The following is a 16,078-nucleotide window of genomic DNA, read 5'->3' on the forward strand; positions in this document are numbered from 1 at the left end:
CTAAGCAGACATTCACCCACTCACCATCTGTAGCCTCCTTCCGCCCCCCGCCCCTCCCCAAGAAGCAGACCTGCACTGTGGGAGGCAGGGACCCCCGCCAGACGCTCGGGTAGTGCGCGCCGCACTGACCTCCGCTCGCCCCGCCGGGAAACTAACAAAGGCGCGCGCGAGGACCTGAGTACCGGGAGCGACGAGCTGTGGCCGCGGGGCCGGAGAGCCTGGGCCGGGCCAGGCGAACGCCGGCGTGGGAGGCTGTGGAGTCAGGAGGCGGCGGCGACGGAGGACACAGATCAGTCTCGCCGGAGCCGCTCGGACGCCGCCAGCACCATGGGCTGCTGCACTGGACGCTGTTCGCTCATCTGCCTCTGCGCGCTGCAGCTGGTGAGTGCCCCGGCCGCCTAAGCCCCGGGACCGGTCTCCGCCCCGGGACTGGCCTCCTCAGCTCCTTCCACTGATCCACAGCTCCGGGCTTGGGGCGGGCGGCTGAGCCGCACGCTCCTGCAGACTCCCGCCGTCCTAGCCGCCGTGGTTAGCTGTGCGCCGCGCTCCGTCCGTGGGCACTCGCGGGGTCGTCCCTCACCCCGTGGGAGGGCGCGGTCGTCCCACCGGTCCTACGCGCTGGGGTTCACGGCACCCACGCCGGGCGTCGCCAGGCGGACCGGAGAACTGCGGAGGCGGCGGGGCAGTGAGACATTTCCCCGCCCCTCAGTCGGACACTGGCTTTGACAACCTATGCGTCTTGTGCAGAAGTTACCCAGGGCTTGTGGGCTCTTCTAGTCATGATTTCTAGTGGCGTTGCTTAATTAGAAGAAGGTGGTGAGAATGTCCTGTTCCAGGGAGAGCGAAGCAGCCTTCACTCTGGGTTAATAGAGTGCAATAGATGGTTCTTACCTTCTTCAGGTTGGAAGGTGGTGGTGGACGAGAGTCCGGGACCTTGGGGGAAGGCGTCTGGCCGTGTGCATTGGGGGAGCAGAGCAATTTGAGCCCCTATCCTTCCAATTCCGCGACAGGTTTTTGCTGAAATGGTTCAGGCAGTCAGACTGACTGCTGTCATTAGGGAGAGGACAGAGTGACGGGCTCTTTTGGCACAGTGCCTTGAGTAAGGAGTGCGTAGAATGGAAAGTTAGAAACTAAAGTGGAGAGAAAAGGGCCTTTCAGCTCGGAGCAAATACTCTTCTAAATTCCTTTGGAAACCGGACTTGTCCTGTGGTCTGTTCCATAGTCACTTGAGGTCAAGGCTACAGGCCTTTTGTGAAAGACTTTTGTGTGTGAGAGGTTAATAGACATCTCCCTTCATTATGCTTTAGAGGATTCTGTAGCTTTCTTAGAAGCATTGCATTTAAGTAACAAACGCCTAACCAGCGAATTTACAAGCAAGAGGGAAGAACTTCAAGGAAGTTTTCTGAGTAATGTCAACCTTGCAAGACTCATTAAGTGAAGGATTAAATAATGCACTTTAGTAGTTAGTCCTTGTTCCCATAAAGGCTTTAAAATGTTCTCACTTTTCTCTTGCCTCAGTGCCCCAGGCTCCTATAAAAACCTGGCTTGGGGTATGCTTTTCATTGTTTACATAATGCATGCATAATTTATATATTCATAGGTTTGAAGTCAGTAGCAACTTGTTTTAGAGTCTATTGAACAGCCCCTTCTGTCTTGTGAAAAACTTAAATCAGACACATTTTGTAGAGTTTCCTTGAAAGAATAATATTAAAAATTCACTCAAATATGAATGCTTCCTTTCACTGAGAAAAGCAAACCAGAGGATAATTTATACTTTGGACCTTGGAAATAAACGTGGCTTTTAGGTTGGAAAAACTGAATGTTTTGTCAGCCCTTGATTATGTAATATTGTGGATAGGCATATTAGATGAACTAATCCATAATGGCATAGTTTTGGCTTTACATGGAAATAATGTGAGATTTCTATGCAGCACATCTATCAATGCAATCTATCAATTTTCTTAATTGACATTATAATATTTTTCATTTGGCATTATAATACGTGTCATGATGTTGTTTTGTGAGTTTCATCCATCAGCCCAGAATGCCTCCACTTCCCACAGCTCAACTGGTAGAAATGCAGTTTGTTCATTGAAATGTATCTTAAAATGCCATTTTCTCTGTAAAGTCTTCCTTGCTGTTCTGGGTGAAATCACACACTTTCCTTAAATTTCACAGAATTTTGCTCTTGTTCTGTGATGCTTTTCATCCTCTCTTTAATTTTACATTTCTTACGCATAGCTCCAATGACTTGACTGCAAGCAACTTGAGAATAGGAGCCAAATGTTATTTATCTTTTCAAATCCTGCAGAGTCTTAGTGTTCACATTAGGAGCTGGGGCATTCTTGCTAAATGTATGATAATGCCCAGCATTGGCAATCCATGTTGAGTTTGACACAGACAGTTCTTTTGACTTCTAAAATTATCCTCTGTGGAAGACACTCATGTCAGTAATTTTTGGATGAGGGAGTTGATACTCACAAGTTATGCAGTTTTAAAATAAATAGTTTTTGGATGGTAGAAACAATAGGGTAATGACAAATGTTTATCAACTGGATCTCAAATGAAACTGTATGCATAAGCTATATAGCATTTTTTATTTATCACTTTGCTATATACCTGATATTTATATAAAGGAGATGTAGCAGGCAATCGACAAAAAAAGTATTAATAAAATATGCAGTGATCTTTGGTGTAAATTTATACAGTCAATCAATTCTGGCAGAATCCTTTAGGGATTCTGATAAACACTTGACACTCTACTTTTTCCATTACTGATTGGTAGTTAATGTTTTTATTCATTTTAAGGAAAAAGAAAAAAGTGAATAAAGAAGATAATGTTGTAATTTTTATCAGTGACACGAATAAAATCTTTGTTGAATTAGATAATAGTTTTCAAATGCTGGAAAATAATTCCCTCAATTTCTTTTGTGGTAATGACAATGTAAAGGTTACAGACATGACATACATTTATTATGTATTATTAAACACTTAGAATTAAAATACTAAGACTATTTCTCTAGCAGTTTTTTTTTAAAGATTTATTTTATTTATTTGAAAAACAGAGTTACAGAGAGAGGTAGAGACAGAGAGAAAGAGAGAGGTCTTCTGTCTGCTGGTTCACTCCCCAAATGGCTACAACAACTGGAGCTGGGTCAGACTGAAGCCAGGAGCTTCTTCTAGGTCTCCCTTGTGGGTGCAGGGGCCCAAACACTTGGGCCATCCTCCTCTGATTCCCCAGGTACATTAACAGGGAGCTGAATAGGAAGCAGCTGGCACTCAAACTGTAGTCCATATGGGATGCGGCGGGCGCTGAAGGCCAGGGCTTTAACCCGCTGCACCACAGTGCCAGCCCCTGTAGCAGTTTCTTAAATCTAGATAATCAACTAACAATAAATCACATCTTGGTTAATAGAGTTTTCCAATTTCTAGGGTATAAATACTCCCATTTTGGTCAATTTTATATAGTGATTCCATCATAGGAATAAAAAAGTTATAACCTTTAAATACAATAAAACAGTTAGGAAAGAATGAACTTTAAATATTTTGAGCCTCTGAAATTTGTATAATTTAATTTTTAATAATGGTTATATTTAACAATTGGCTTAAAACATTCCTAAGAAACTAACAAACCAGTTCTCTGGGCCCAAATAAGCCTGCTCCAATATGCCGCTGATGGTGGCCTCTGATTCTCTTATCAGATGCTGTTTCTGCTGAAGCCAGTTGAGAGGGGATCCTATTGGGTGATCACTTTGCTGAAGAGACTGTCCATGGTAATGACTAAGACTTATTAACCATGAGGTCTCAAAGGAGATGTTGCATTAGCTTTTCCTAAAAGGTAAAGAAACAGTAGAATGGTTTTTGTAATCTAGCTTTCTCACTTCATCTGAACTACCCTCCAGAGTGAAAAGCTCAGACTGGCGGATACAACTGGAGAGAACTGACCATTTTTGGCTCAAGTCTGTGAGTGAGCTTCAGTTTGCCAAGTCTCAGGCCTGTACTTTCCTCCTTCACCTGCTTTGGCCTTCTACCCCAAGCAAATGTGTAAAACTGTGCAATATTCCACATTCATACTTCCGATTTGGCTAGATAAAAAAGAAAGTGAACAGCATGAACACATGCTTCTAGAAAACTGTATGAATTAAATAACTTTCAAAAAAGTGATTCACTTAGTGTGTCACTGATCCAGCAAGTCCTCCAAGAATCTTTAAATAAGATTTATGTAAGGATACTTGTGGGCTTGCTTCTTTCATAATAACGTGCATTCTGTTGTCAGATATGTGTAATCTAGACCTAAAAAGAACACCTGATCATATGTTTTAGTAAGCTATTTTTAGTTACCATGTTTAAATGAGCCATAATAGCATGTTTAAAAAGGCTAATGTTTACCCCACATGTTATTTCAGAACCAGCTTTTCAGTGCCTTCAGTGAAGTATTGAACATCATTTGGCAGGCATTGTTCCCACAGAGCCTTGGACATCTTCCCAACAACACAGAGATCCCACTCCCAGGCATGTTCAACAAAATTGTCTTCGGGTGTTGTTTTCATGTCACCTTGGATGATGTTATACACTTTTAAGGTGAAGGTCATGTTTACTATTAGAACTAATAATCCCTGCAGCAAAACTCAGTTTCCCATTTGACATATTTATAGTGATGGAGATTCAGAAAGACTTTTTAAAAATAACCAGTTCTAAACACTTTGATGGGCTTTATATTTTTATTTTAGACAGTGCCCTCTTAAATTAAGGAAGATTAGTGATTTTTTTTTTCTCATAGTGAAAACTCAATTTACCACATTCAATCCATCTTGTGAGCAAAGTCACCTGTGACCCTACAAATGCTAAGATAAAATGTGATGGAAGAGGTCTGAATGATGATGGTGTAGCTGGAATGACATGTTTTTAGCTCGGTTTATGAAACGTGCAGGTAACCTGTCATAGATATTGGACAACAAATGCCTAAATACATCACTTCTACTCTGTGTATTTACTGATATTTTTGCTTTAATATGGTTTGAATTTTAATAACTCTTTTTCTTTTTCTGGGCAGTGCAATTTTTAATCATTGAGTTTCCATTTTCCTTGTGTATTTCAGAACTCTGATTCAGCCTATGAAACTCAGAGTAGGGAAAGTCACAGTGTAGCTAATAATGAAACTTTCATTTTACTGTGATTGCTGCTGTTACCATTCTGCATTAGCCAATGCTGAGGAATTCACCTGCACATCATGAGTAGCTGAATGCATTGTGGTACTTTGTACATAAAGTGGGAAGATTGGATGCAGTATGTATGTTCATGTGTGGGTTGATTGGGCAGAAGTGTCTGGAGGTAAAAGGGTCCTGTTTTAGGCAATTTCAGATTCTGACACCTGAGACAAGGTAGCTGTTACATGTGTGAGTTGGAGCTCAGAAGAAAAAAATTGGACTAAAAGTCCAGAATCATGAGCAACATTGGTACTTAAAGGTCTGGATGGGCCCACCTCAGGAGACAATGTAAAGGTAGAGGAGGACAGTACTTAAAGGAGCCCTTGGAACAGGGTAAGTGGAAAAGAAGGAGCCAAAAAAGGGTGCAGAAGAGGCCAAAAAGAATCAGTTTGCCTTAAAAATGCAAATGGTATTTCAAGATAAAAGTTAAAACAAGAAAACACATACACACATACAATGTATATCTGGAATCACTAATAATAATATGGATGGATGCCAAGAAAGGATAATGATCAAGTTGTATCTTTTGATTGGTCTGTGAGGGTAAGAACCAAGAATTGTTATTTTAAGATGTTTAGCTATTAAAATATCTGAATCCTTACATTTGTTGTATTCTATCTCATGTCAACATGGAAAGTGATTTCTGTCACATTTCATAATGTAACAAGATGGCCATTTTATTCCTAGAGAATTAAATAATTACATTAAACATCCAATAGTGAGTTAAATAAACATTTAAATTAACTTTATCATTAACACAGTTAACATGGATTAGTTGTAATCAAACAATGTTGACCCTTCAGTGAGCACAGCATTTTGGTTTTATAAAGAAATAAGTAGGGGCCGGCGCTGTGGCATAGTAGGCAAAGTCACCGCCTGCAGTGCAAGCATCTCATACGGTGCCGGTTTGTGTCTTGGGTGCCCCTCTTCAATCTAGCTCTCTGCTTATGGCCTGGGAAAGCAGCAGAGGGTGGCCCAAGTACTTGGGCCCCCGCACCTGCATGGAAGACCAGGAAGAAGCTTTTGGCTCCTGGATTTGGATAGGCACAGCCCCGACTTTTGCAGCCGATTGAGGAGTGAACCAACAGATGGAAGACCTTTCTCTCTGCCTTTCCCTCTATCTGTAGCTCTACCTCTCAAATAGATAAATAAATAAAATTCAAAATTAAAAAAGAAAGAAAGAAATAAGAGACCATTTTGACAGTAACAGATTGATGAGAGTGTTAGGAAATGATTGCAACCTGCACCCTCAAAAGATATATTGAAGCGCTAACTTCCAGGACCTCAGAATATGATCTTACTAGAAATGCAAAGAAATGATTAAAAGAAAGTGAAGTAATGAAGCTAGACATAATCCAGTATGTGAGATAGCCTTTCAAAATGATGTAAAGGCATCACAGGGGAGATGATGTGGAGACACAGACAGGTCAGGACATGAAGACTAAGGACTAGAGTGCTACATCACAAGAAAGGGAAGACAGGGACTGCTGCCAAGCCACTGGAATCTAGGGAGACTCAAGGAAGACTTCCCCTGCAGGCTTCAGAGGGAGCGTGGCTCTGCCAACACCTTCATTTTGGACTTCTACAAAACTGTGAGATGATAAGTTTTTGTAACCAGCTGCTTGTGCACTTGGATACAGCAGCCCTAGGAAATTAATACTGAGAGTATGCTTGTATGGAATGTATCTGAAAGGACGAAAAGCCTAGGTTTGATAGAAAGCATCGAATGACAAGAAATGGTACCCTTCAGTGTGGACATGGATTTGGGTTGATTAGAAGATGATTGAGACCATGGTCAGGGCAGGGTCATTGACATCAAAGGGTGGTGTTCTCAAGCCAGCAGAGCCAATAGCTCAGGCTGAGGACTTCTATCTCATGCTTCCCTCCTGGGTTTTTCAGATGAACCATGTCAGAATTTACCTGAGAAAATGCCTAAGAGAGAGTTGGCTAGAGCTGCACCAGAACCTACTGAATAGAAATGTGTTGGAGAACCTCTAAATAATCTTAAACTTTTGAAATCCCCTTATATTAGTCCAAGGTAGTTCAAGGTTTGAAGAGTTTTACTTGAACAAAGCATGCCTTCTATATCAGAAGAACTTGAAAAGACTTTGTAGAGTCCTTAAGGGTGAGAATGGACAGATACAGTTTCTTGAGGTTAAGGGAGAGGGGCTCCATTTCCAAGGATGGATGGATCTGTGGTTAGTTGACTATTGCTCCTCCATCTCCTTAGTTCTTTTGAACTTCAGGGTGGCTTGCTTCTCTTATGAAAGTTTAATGTCCATGAGCTCACAAAGCCATCGTAATAGGCTTCTGTAGTGTGAGAGTCTGCACTGGGGTGGAGGACATCCTAAATAGGTTGGTCACTCACCCTGCCTGTCCTGTGCATATGTGGTATATCTGAGTCAGGCTGGATGTTATTTCACAAGGTGGGCTGGTCAGGTTCACAGCCTGCACTACAGAGAGAATTTGGATGCAGGCTCCAGGAGGTCAGGTTGGGTGCCCCTTTGCCAACCCTCTTAAACCTGCATCTGTTTCTTTAGCACAGGGTATGAAAGAATATTTCTGCTGTGATAAAAGATGCTCTGGGACTCATTCTGAATGTTCTGTGGTTTTACTTGAACTAAAGTGGCTCCACGATTTTCTCTCCTGGACACAAACCTTGTTTGTGAAGCTGAGGGGTATTCTGTTTCTGCTTTATACACCAAAGTCCTTATTTTGTTGTAATTTTTGATAGGCAAACAATAATTATACATATTTATGAGGTACAATATGATGTTTGTATTGTAATGTATGCAATGTAAAATGATTTTAAAGGCTAATTAACATATTAATCATCTCGAATGATTTTTGTGGCAAGATATTTGAAATTTACTTTTAATAATTTTGAATCACATAATATATTATCAACTATAGGTACTATGCTGTGCAATAGACTTAAACCAAAGTCCTTTTATCTGTCATCTTCATTGGTATTGATAGGAATATGTCCTTCTGATTGATTGTTTTCAAGAAAAATTTGCTTTTTATCTTTTTTTTTAAAGATTTATTTATTTGAAAGAAAGAGCTACAGAGAGGCAGAGAGAGAGAGAAAGAGAGGTTTTCTGTCTGCTGCTGGTTCACTCCCCAGATGGCCACAATGGCCTGAGCCATGCCAATCTGAAGCCAGGAGCCAGGAGCTTCTTCTGGGTCTCCCATACGGGTGCAGGGGCCCAAGGACTTGGGCCGTCTTCCACTGCTTTTCCAGACTGTAGCAGAGAGCTGGATCAAAAGTGGAGCAGTTGGGACGCAAACCGACGCCCACATGGGATGCCAGCACTGCAGCTGGCTTTACCCTCTATGCCACAGCACCGGCCCCGAGAGATCAATCTTTCAACCCCTGGTTCACTCTCCAAATGCCTGCAGCATCAGGGCTGGATTCCATCAACATCTCCCACATGAGTGGCAGGGACCCAAGTATTTGGGCCTTCATTGCTGCCTCTCACAGTGTGCATTGGCAGGAAGTGTCATATCCTGGACTCAAACCAGGCACTCGCATATGGAATGTGGGAGTCCCAAACACTTCCTTAACCACTGCACCAAATGCCTGCCCACACAGAGGTGTTTTTTTGAAAAGTTCTATAGTTCTCATGACTCAAGCCTTCTTAATATCAGCTATCAAATTTGTACCGTTGGATATTTTCTCTTTTAAACTTTAGTTGCTTATTTCACTTTTCATTTTACTGATAAATACTTCGGATTCTTCAGGTTGTAATCTAACTTGTGAGTTCTCTGTTCCTTGATGCCTCCATTAATTTTCTTTCCCTTTCCATACATGTATCAAATTCACACTCCACACTGTTACCTGATTAATCTTCATTTAGTGATATTTTCATCATGTCACTCCTCTTTAAAAAGTAATGTCTCTATTTAAATTAACGTTTGCCCTATATTCCCTACTAATATAGAACTGCTTTCCATCTCCCCAAGTCTCCATAATCAGTTCCCCTGGGACAAATCTCAATATTCCATGAACAACCCACATTAATAATCCCATACCTTGAACACATCTAGTTCAGCTTTCCTGAAATGAATTTCAAAGTAGAAAATGGAAAAGAACAAAATTCACTGAAATGAACATATATGTGTATGTGTGTGTGTTATTTTATTCTTCAATAGATAATCAAATGTCATTGACTTTTTTTTTTTTGACAGGCAGAGTGGACAGTGAGAGAGAGAGAGAGAGAAAGGTCTTCCTTTTGCCATTGGTTCACCCTCCAATGGCTGCTGCGGCCTGCACGCTGTGGCCAGCGCACCGTGCTGATCCGAAGGCAGGAGCCAGGTGCTTCTCCTGGTCTCCCATGCGGGTGCACGGCCCAAGCACTTGGGCCATCCTCCACTGCACTCCCGGGCCACAGCAGAGAGCTGGACTGGAAGAGGGGCAACCGGGACAGAATCTGGTGCCCCGACCGGCACTAGAACCCGGTGTGCCGGTGCCGCAAGGCGGAGGATTAGCCTAGTGAGCCACAGCGCCGGCTTGTCATTGACTTTTAGATAGGATCCCCCAAATTTAATGAAATTATTTCATTCTGATTACATTTATGTTGATTTTTTTGTCCAGTTTTCTTCCCATGATGATAATCCTTATCATGAGATTAAAAAATAATTTGTTTTCTGCCCTTAAAACTTCAACAGTATTTTCTATTCAAACATGAGCTGTTTTATCCATATTTTTTTGCCTTCGTCTTACAAATTTTACTTTTCATGTAACAATGTATATTGAAGGTCTTCAGAAAAGATTTGGACAGTTATCCAGATTATATAAGGAAGAGTTTTAGATGATTTAAATGTAAGACATTTGAAGTCAATATTACTTAAGATTTTGGCATTAGAGGTAAAGCACACATTGACTATAAGTTTTGCATGATCTCCTTCCAGTAGTTTAAATGAATGAGCAGGAAAAAGAACACATCTATATATGCATGTATATATATTTATTTAAGATTTATTATTTATATACTTGAAAGGAAGAGTAACAGAGAAGCAGAGGCAGTGGCAGAGGGAGAGAGAGATCTTCCATCCAATGGTTCACTTTCCAAATGGCTGTAATGGCCAGAGCTGGGAGCTTCTTCCAGTCTCCCGCATGGGTACTGGGGCCCAAGGACTTGGACCATCTTCAGCTGCCTTCCTAGGTGCATTAGCAGGAAGCTGAAACAGAAGTGGAACAGCTGTGATTGAACCAGCACCCAGCACCCATATGGGAGGGATGCTGGCACTGTAGGCAGTAGCTTTACTTGCCAGGCCACAGTGCCGGCACCTACATGCATATTTTGACTGTTTCCTTAAGCATTTGTTTGCATCAGATGCAACACATCTTGCTTAAAGAAGCAGAATAGCAAGTGCTTAATAAAAGTCACTGGAAGATGAAAGTGAAACCAGAACGGAAAACATGTGGTTGTGGTCATCAGGAAGAGGGAAAAGCCTGCCTTTCTAATTCCCAAGGTTCTGGTTGGTGTCTAGTTGAAACAGTGCTAGTGTTGGTAAGATGAAATAGACCAAGCAGAGGAGTGGCAAGATTGAAGAATCCAGAAAATGAGAAACAGAATGTATTTGACTCAGGTCTTTAACATAAGGTTGTGTCCTTCTGTTTTCCAACATGAGGGGCTGGCTACCTGGCATGGTACTAGAGAACTAGTGTCTTTTGCTTTTACATTTTGAAAGTCAGCTGCCTGATATCATTATGGAAATGGAATGGAATGGAATGGGGATAAATATAATGGTTTTGGAAACAAAGCTGATTAATATATAAATTGGAATTTTGGGGAGTTTAGACAGTAATGAGTAGATTAAAAGGAAAGCCACATATGTTTCATATGTTACACTTTAAAGTAACTTTAACAGTAATGCTTTTAATGGAAGACATTTTTAAGCATAATTTTTAAAGGTTTTTGAATTTCAGTTTCAGGGAGACTATTTGGCAAATACTTGATAAGGTTAAAGTACAAGTATAGCCTGTTTCCTAGGTTCATCAAAAATTTATGCTTTTAATCCCCATTAACACTAATTGGTGTTAATGTGTGTGTGAGCTTTGTGCATCTAAAACAGAGTATTACATTGGACTAAAAGATAATACTTTATCATGATTAGTATTCAGAATGCCAGTAAAGTGGCAGTACAAGCAAATGATGCACAGTGCAAATTAATTTATATCTGTAATTTGATATACGTTACAAATATTCTGAAGTAAATTGAAAGATAGGCTCTGAGATTCCTTTAATGGAATGGTCTTATCCTAAGTCCAAGTTGAGTATAGGAGAATGGATATTGGAAGATTAGCAGAGTAAAACAGAAAAGATGCCAGTGAAAGCATTGACATGAGTTAGGGAAGTTGAAACCCTTGAAAGAGTACATTGCTGTTCTGTGTGACGCCAATAAGAAAATCCCCAGTTTGTTGGTATGAAGCAGAAGCATGAGTCCTTAAAAAAAGGACATAAGAATGCAAGCACCAGAGCTTGGAGTCATGACCAGTGTTCTGATTGCAAGAATTAAATGGTCTATTGTTGGGAAACAAGGAGAAGGTCATAATAGTATTCGTAATTTTATTCTTGTTTTTATGAGCTTTTTTGTTTGTTTCTGCAGAAGACCAATCATTAGAATTTTTAACCAATTTTATAGCTGAATCATTACATTGAATTAAATATTTGGATTCTTTTCTTTCACTCCCTTCTCAATAATTTCTTACAGATGCTTAGTTCCTTTATTAATAAGAGGTGTTGGAACAGTATTGCAGTGACCAGATTCTCGTAAGAAATATGAGCTCAGTGGAGGTGATAAGTCATTAATATATTGCTGACTATTTCTCTCTGTTCCAGTAATAAGAGACATAGTTATACTTTGGTATTGATTCATATGTAGTATAATAAGAGCTTGAATGTGGAACAACATAAGCTATCAAAGTTGATTGGTTAATTGATTAATTAAGGTACAAAGAGGCATGATTACACTCAAGTTATGCTTCCTGAATTGATAACTAGTTATAAATGATCTTAATTCAGGGAATTAGAAATTAAAAATGCTTGTTAATGACAATTCTTTATCAGATTTTTATTTAAAATATAAGTTCTTTATGAACTAGCTCTTTCAAGTTATAGTTTCTGAAAAGTAACATTTTAGGTTTGTGAGGTCCTAAAGAAGCTGTCTAGAAAAGGTTTTTTTTTTTTTTTTTGGCTTCAAAGCAGAACTGTGAGTGATCCTTTAATACCAAAGACTCTGCCATTGATTCCTAAATATCGCTAACAATGGATATTTTGCTTTGCTTCCTGTTCTGTCTTCATACCTTAGTCTTTTACCTGGATGGTGAACAACAGATACTAGAGCCAGCTTATACCAGTAGGGGAGAATTTCCTGTTAATTTTCCAGGAATTCTGTGAACCAGTTGTTAGACACCACTTTATTAAAAATTAATTATGTAAGCATGTGATTAATTTATTAAAACAAAGCAAATACATGTGCCAGAGCCAAACAGTTTCTAATTATTTTACAGCATTGTGCTGTTATCTATGCTCTAGGAATTATTTTATGTTTATAGTATCTATCTGGTGGAAATTCTATAAAACAGTGTGCTAATGATTGAGCATCTCTTCCCAACTTCATGTGCAGTGATGTCATATTTGTAGTTAAAAATCTATATGGAGGAAATAGTTACATCATGGAAATACACAAAGGCCACAAATCAGGCCCTCCTCCAGTCCCCTAGAGCCAATTATTAAACATTTACGAGCATACCACCAAGCATGGGCTTTCACCAGAAGAAAACCAATTTTCCTCTTTTTACAAAAGGACTGATTTATAAGCCTAATTAATTATACATGTAACTAATTAATGCATTAATTAATGTATGTAGAAAGTGTATTTCATAACCTAAGTTTATTTGTTGCTTTGAGTGCATCTATAAAATTGTTTAAACATAATGGAGAAGAGTTTATTTTCAAAAGTTGCACCGTTAAGCTCTTTTGTGTAATAGCTTTCAGATCTTTCTAGAGTGCTCAGAGCATATTGCTGTTGATAACTGATTTGTGGCTAAATGACCCAGAATTGAAAATGGGTCATACGCTGCACTTCAAGGTGATGGAGTAGTATCTAGAATCCCTCCCCATGTGGAAAGTCATTTCCACTGAATGGTTGTTGATTAGTTCCCATGAATAAGGGAGGACTTACTCCAATCCTGGGCTCATCCACCTGTCAGCAGTATTGGTCCTAAAGAGCTTCTTCCATGAAGAAATCAGGCAATCAATGGCAAAGTGACTGTAATACTTTTTTATACCTACCATCTGGTTCTTCCAGGATAGGATGAAATACAACTTTCCATTGTTCCCACACTGAAATACTAATTAATCTCACAGGAAGCCACAAGAAGGTGATTTATTTGAGAGCACCCTAAAGGATATTCAACTCATAAAGTTTATATTCTTAATATAAATAATAATTTTTATTATATGAAACAAAATCCTATGGCACCTCAAATTCCCTTGTTTCATTCTGAAAATATCTTAATGAGGCAGATATTAATATATTCCCATTTACAGAACAGAAATCAAAAGTTTGTTGAGATCATCTGATATGACTTAAAGCATTAGAAATGTAGAAATGTGGGTAATATAATGTTGTGTGTATTTTCTGACTAGATTAAACGAGAGAGCTCTTTTTCTGGTTTTAGGCCAAACATATTATAAAGAACAACTGTTTAAACAAGCAGTTGTTTTACATGAAATGTGATTTGTCAACTGTGATCTAAGTGGCTGGAGTAATAGGAAGAGACATGTTAACTTTTAAAAACAGCCCTTTGTTTTGTTTTGTTTTATCATTTCTGTTGGTAGAGATAGCTATTCTCATAATTGATATTTATTTTTAGAGCCCTTCAGTAGTCACTCTTGTTCTCCCTGGGAAAAAAATAGTGAAATGCAAGCTTTCTTCAGATTAAATATTCTGCATGAATTTCTGTATGCTCTATTTTCTTCAGCAGATGAACCACTTTTGACAATACTTTCTCACTGTCGACATATAATCTGCTAATACCACAGGGACCTATACCCACAAGTATCCTCTCTCTCTGTAAGAGTTTAAGCTAATTCCTTTTGCTCTTTGATGGTAACTCTTCCTTGGCCTTGACATGTGTGATTGCCAAAGATCTGAATGTTGCAACCACACCATTGACTGAGCCCCTTGAATGCAAGTCTGATTATAGGGAAGCATTAGATGAAGCCACTGAACCATTAGGAGGCCTGCAAAGATCCCCTAACAGCCTTTTCATCTCCAAGAGAGCCGTGGCTGAAAATACACAGATGGTGTCCTCAGGGACATGTTCTTCACACACGTAGATTCTGTTGAAGCATTTCACAAGTAGGAATCTTAATGTTTTGTAACATTTCACAGACCCTACATCATTCAGAGGAACATTGGTCATCTATTATTAATGTGTTTGGCTAGACCAGAAGTGTCTTTATACATGCTTCTTAACTCCTTCACTACTAACTGGATTTTTATTAGAGGACAGAGGTTTTTGTGGGGGACTTGGTGCAAAGATATGTGTAACATATGAGCACTCAGTAGCTCATTTTTCTTTTTAGGACCCCACAAAGTACAGAACATTGATTTTCTTCATATATTTTTCCTTATTGATGATAATTTTTTATGTTAGCAAAAATGTGCATGGTTTCTAATTCAAGATCCTTTGTTTTGTCTCATTATATTTAGGAACTAATATTATTGTATTTAGAGCACCATCTAAAGACTGAAGAGACAATGATATCTTTTCAGGTGCCAGTATTTTATCGTTCTTGTACTGTTGGTTGTCATGAAACTTAATTTGATTCTGAATTGTTGATTTCTTGTCATTCTATCAATGAAAGTTTTGAAATGCTCTTAGGAAAATGGTGGTCAAAGATCTTTTCATAAATAGAAATACCTTCCTTTAATAATATTCATTTTACATTATAAAATACCCATTGATATACAAGGGGTTTTTTTTCCAGCCCCCCTACAATCCAGTATAAAAATCCTTGGATGTTAAAGTCCATGATATAAAATGGCATAGTATTTGCATATAAGCTATGCAAATCATCCCATACATTAAAGTTTTATTTATTTATTTGAGAGGCAGAAAGAGAAAGAGCTGTCATCATTTCCCTCTACCGGTGACTGTAATAGCTAGAACTGGAACAAGCTGTAGCTAGCAACAGGCAACTCCATCCAGGTCTCTCACGTGGGTGGCAAAACTGGAATTAGTTGAGCCACCAGTACTACCTTCCAGAATCTGCATTGGCAGGAAGGAAGAGTCAGGAACTAGATCCGGAAGGGAACTGGAACCAGAAATCAAACCCGGGTACTCTGATGTAGGATATGGTTATTTAACTACTCAACAGCCACTCCACCCTCCCACATACTTTAAATCACTTCTAAATTATTAACAATCATGTAAATGCTTTGTAAATAATTGTTGTACTGTATTGTTTAAGAAACAATGATGGGGTGGGCACTATGGCATAACTGGTTAAGCCATTGCCTTTGATGCAAGCATCCCATATAGGCTCTGGTTCCTGTCCCTGCTACTCCGCCTCCCATATAGCTCCCTGCTAATGTGCCTGGGAAAGCAGCAGAAGATGGCTCAAGTCCTTGGGCCCCTGAATCCACATGGGACACTGGATGAAGCTCCTGGCTCCTGGCTTCCACCTGGCCCAACCCAGCCATTGCAATCATTTGAGGAGTATGCCCCTGGATGGCTGATCTCTCTCTCTCTCCCTCTCTCTCTGTAACTATGGCTTTCAAATAAATCTTTTTTTTTTTTTTTTTTTTTGGAAAAAAAGAAACAATGACAAGAAAAATCTTTACATGTTCAG

General features: G+C 39.6%; 1 protein-coding gene across 2 annotated transcripts in view; it reads left to right on the forward strand.

Moving 5' to 3' along the window:
- Nucleotides 1–248: 248 nt before the first annotated feature.
- Nucleotides 249–16,078, forward strand: part of NKAIN3 (sodium/potassium transporting ATPase interacting 3) — a 772,255-nt gene continuing 756,425 nt past the window's right edge. For both annotated transcript variants that reach the window (XM_008255564.4, XM_051843801.2), the window contains exon 1: nucleotides 249–381. In XM_008255564.4, the coding sequence (XP_008253786.3) occupies nucleotides 328–381 (54 nt within the window). In that variant the 5' untranslated portion in view covers nucleotides 249–327. The remainder of the gene's footprint in view (nucleotides 382–16,078) is intronic.

This window comes from Oryctolagus cuniculus, chromosome 6 (genome assembly GCF_964237555.1).
Source record: "Oryctolagus cuniculus chromosome 6, mOryCun1.1, whole genome shotgun sequence".
Classification (NCBI taxonomy): Eukaryota; Metazoa; Chordata; class Mammalia; order Lagomorpha; family Leporidae; genus Oryctolagus; species Oryctolagus cuniculus.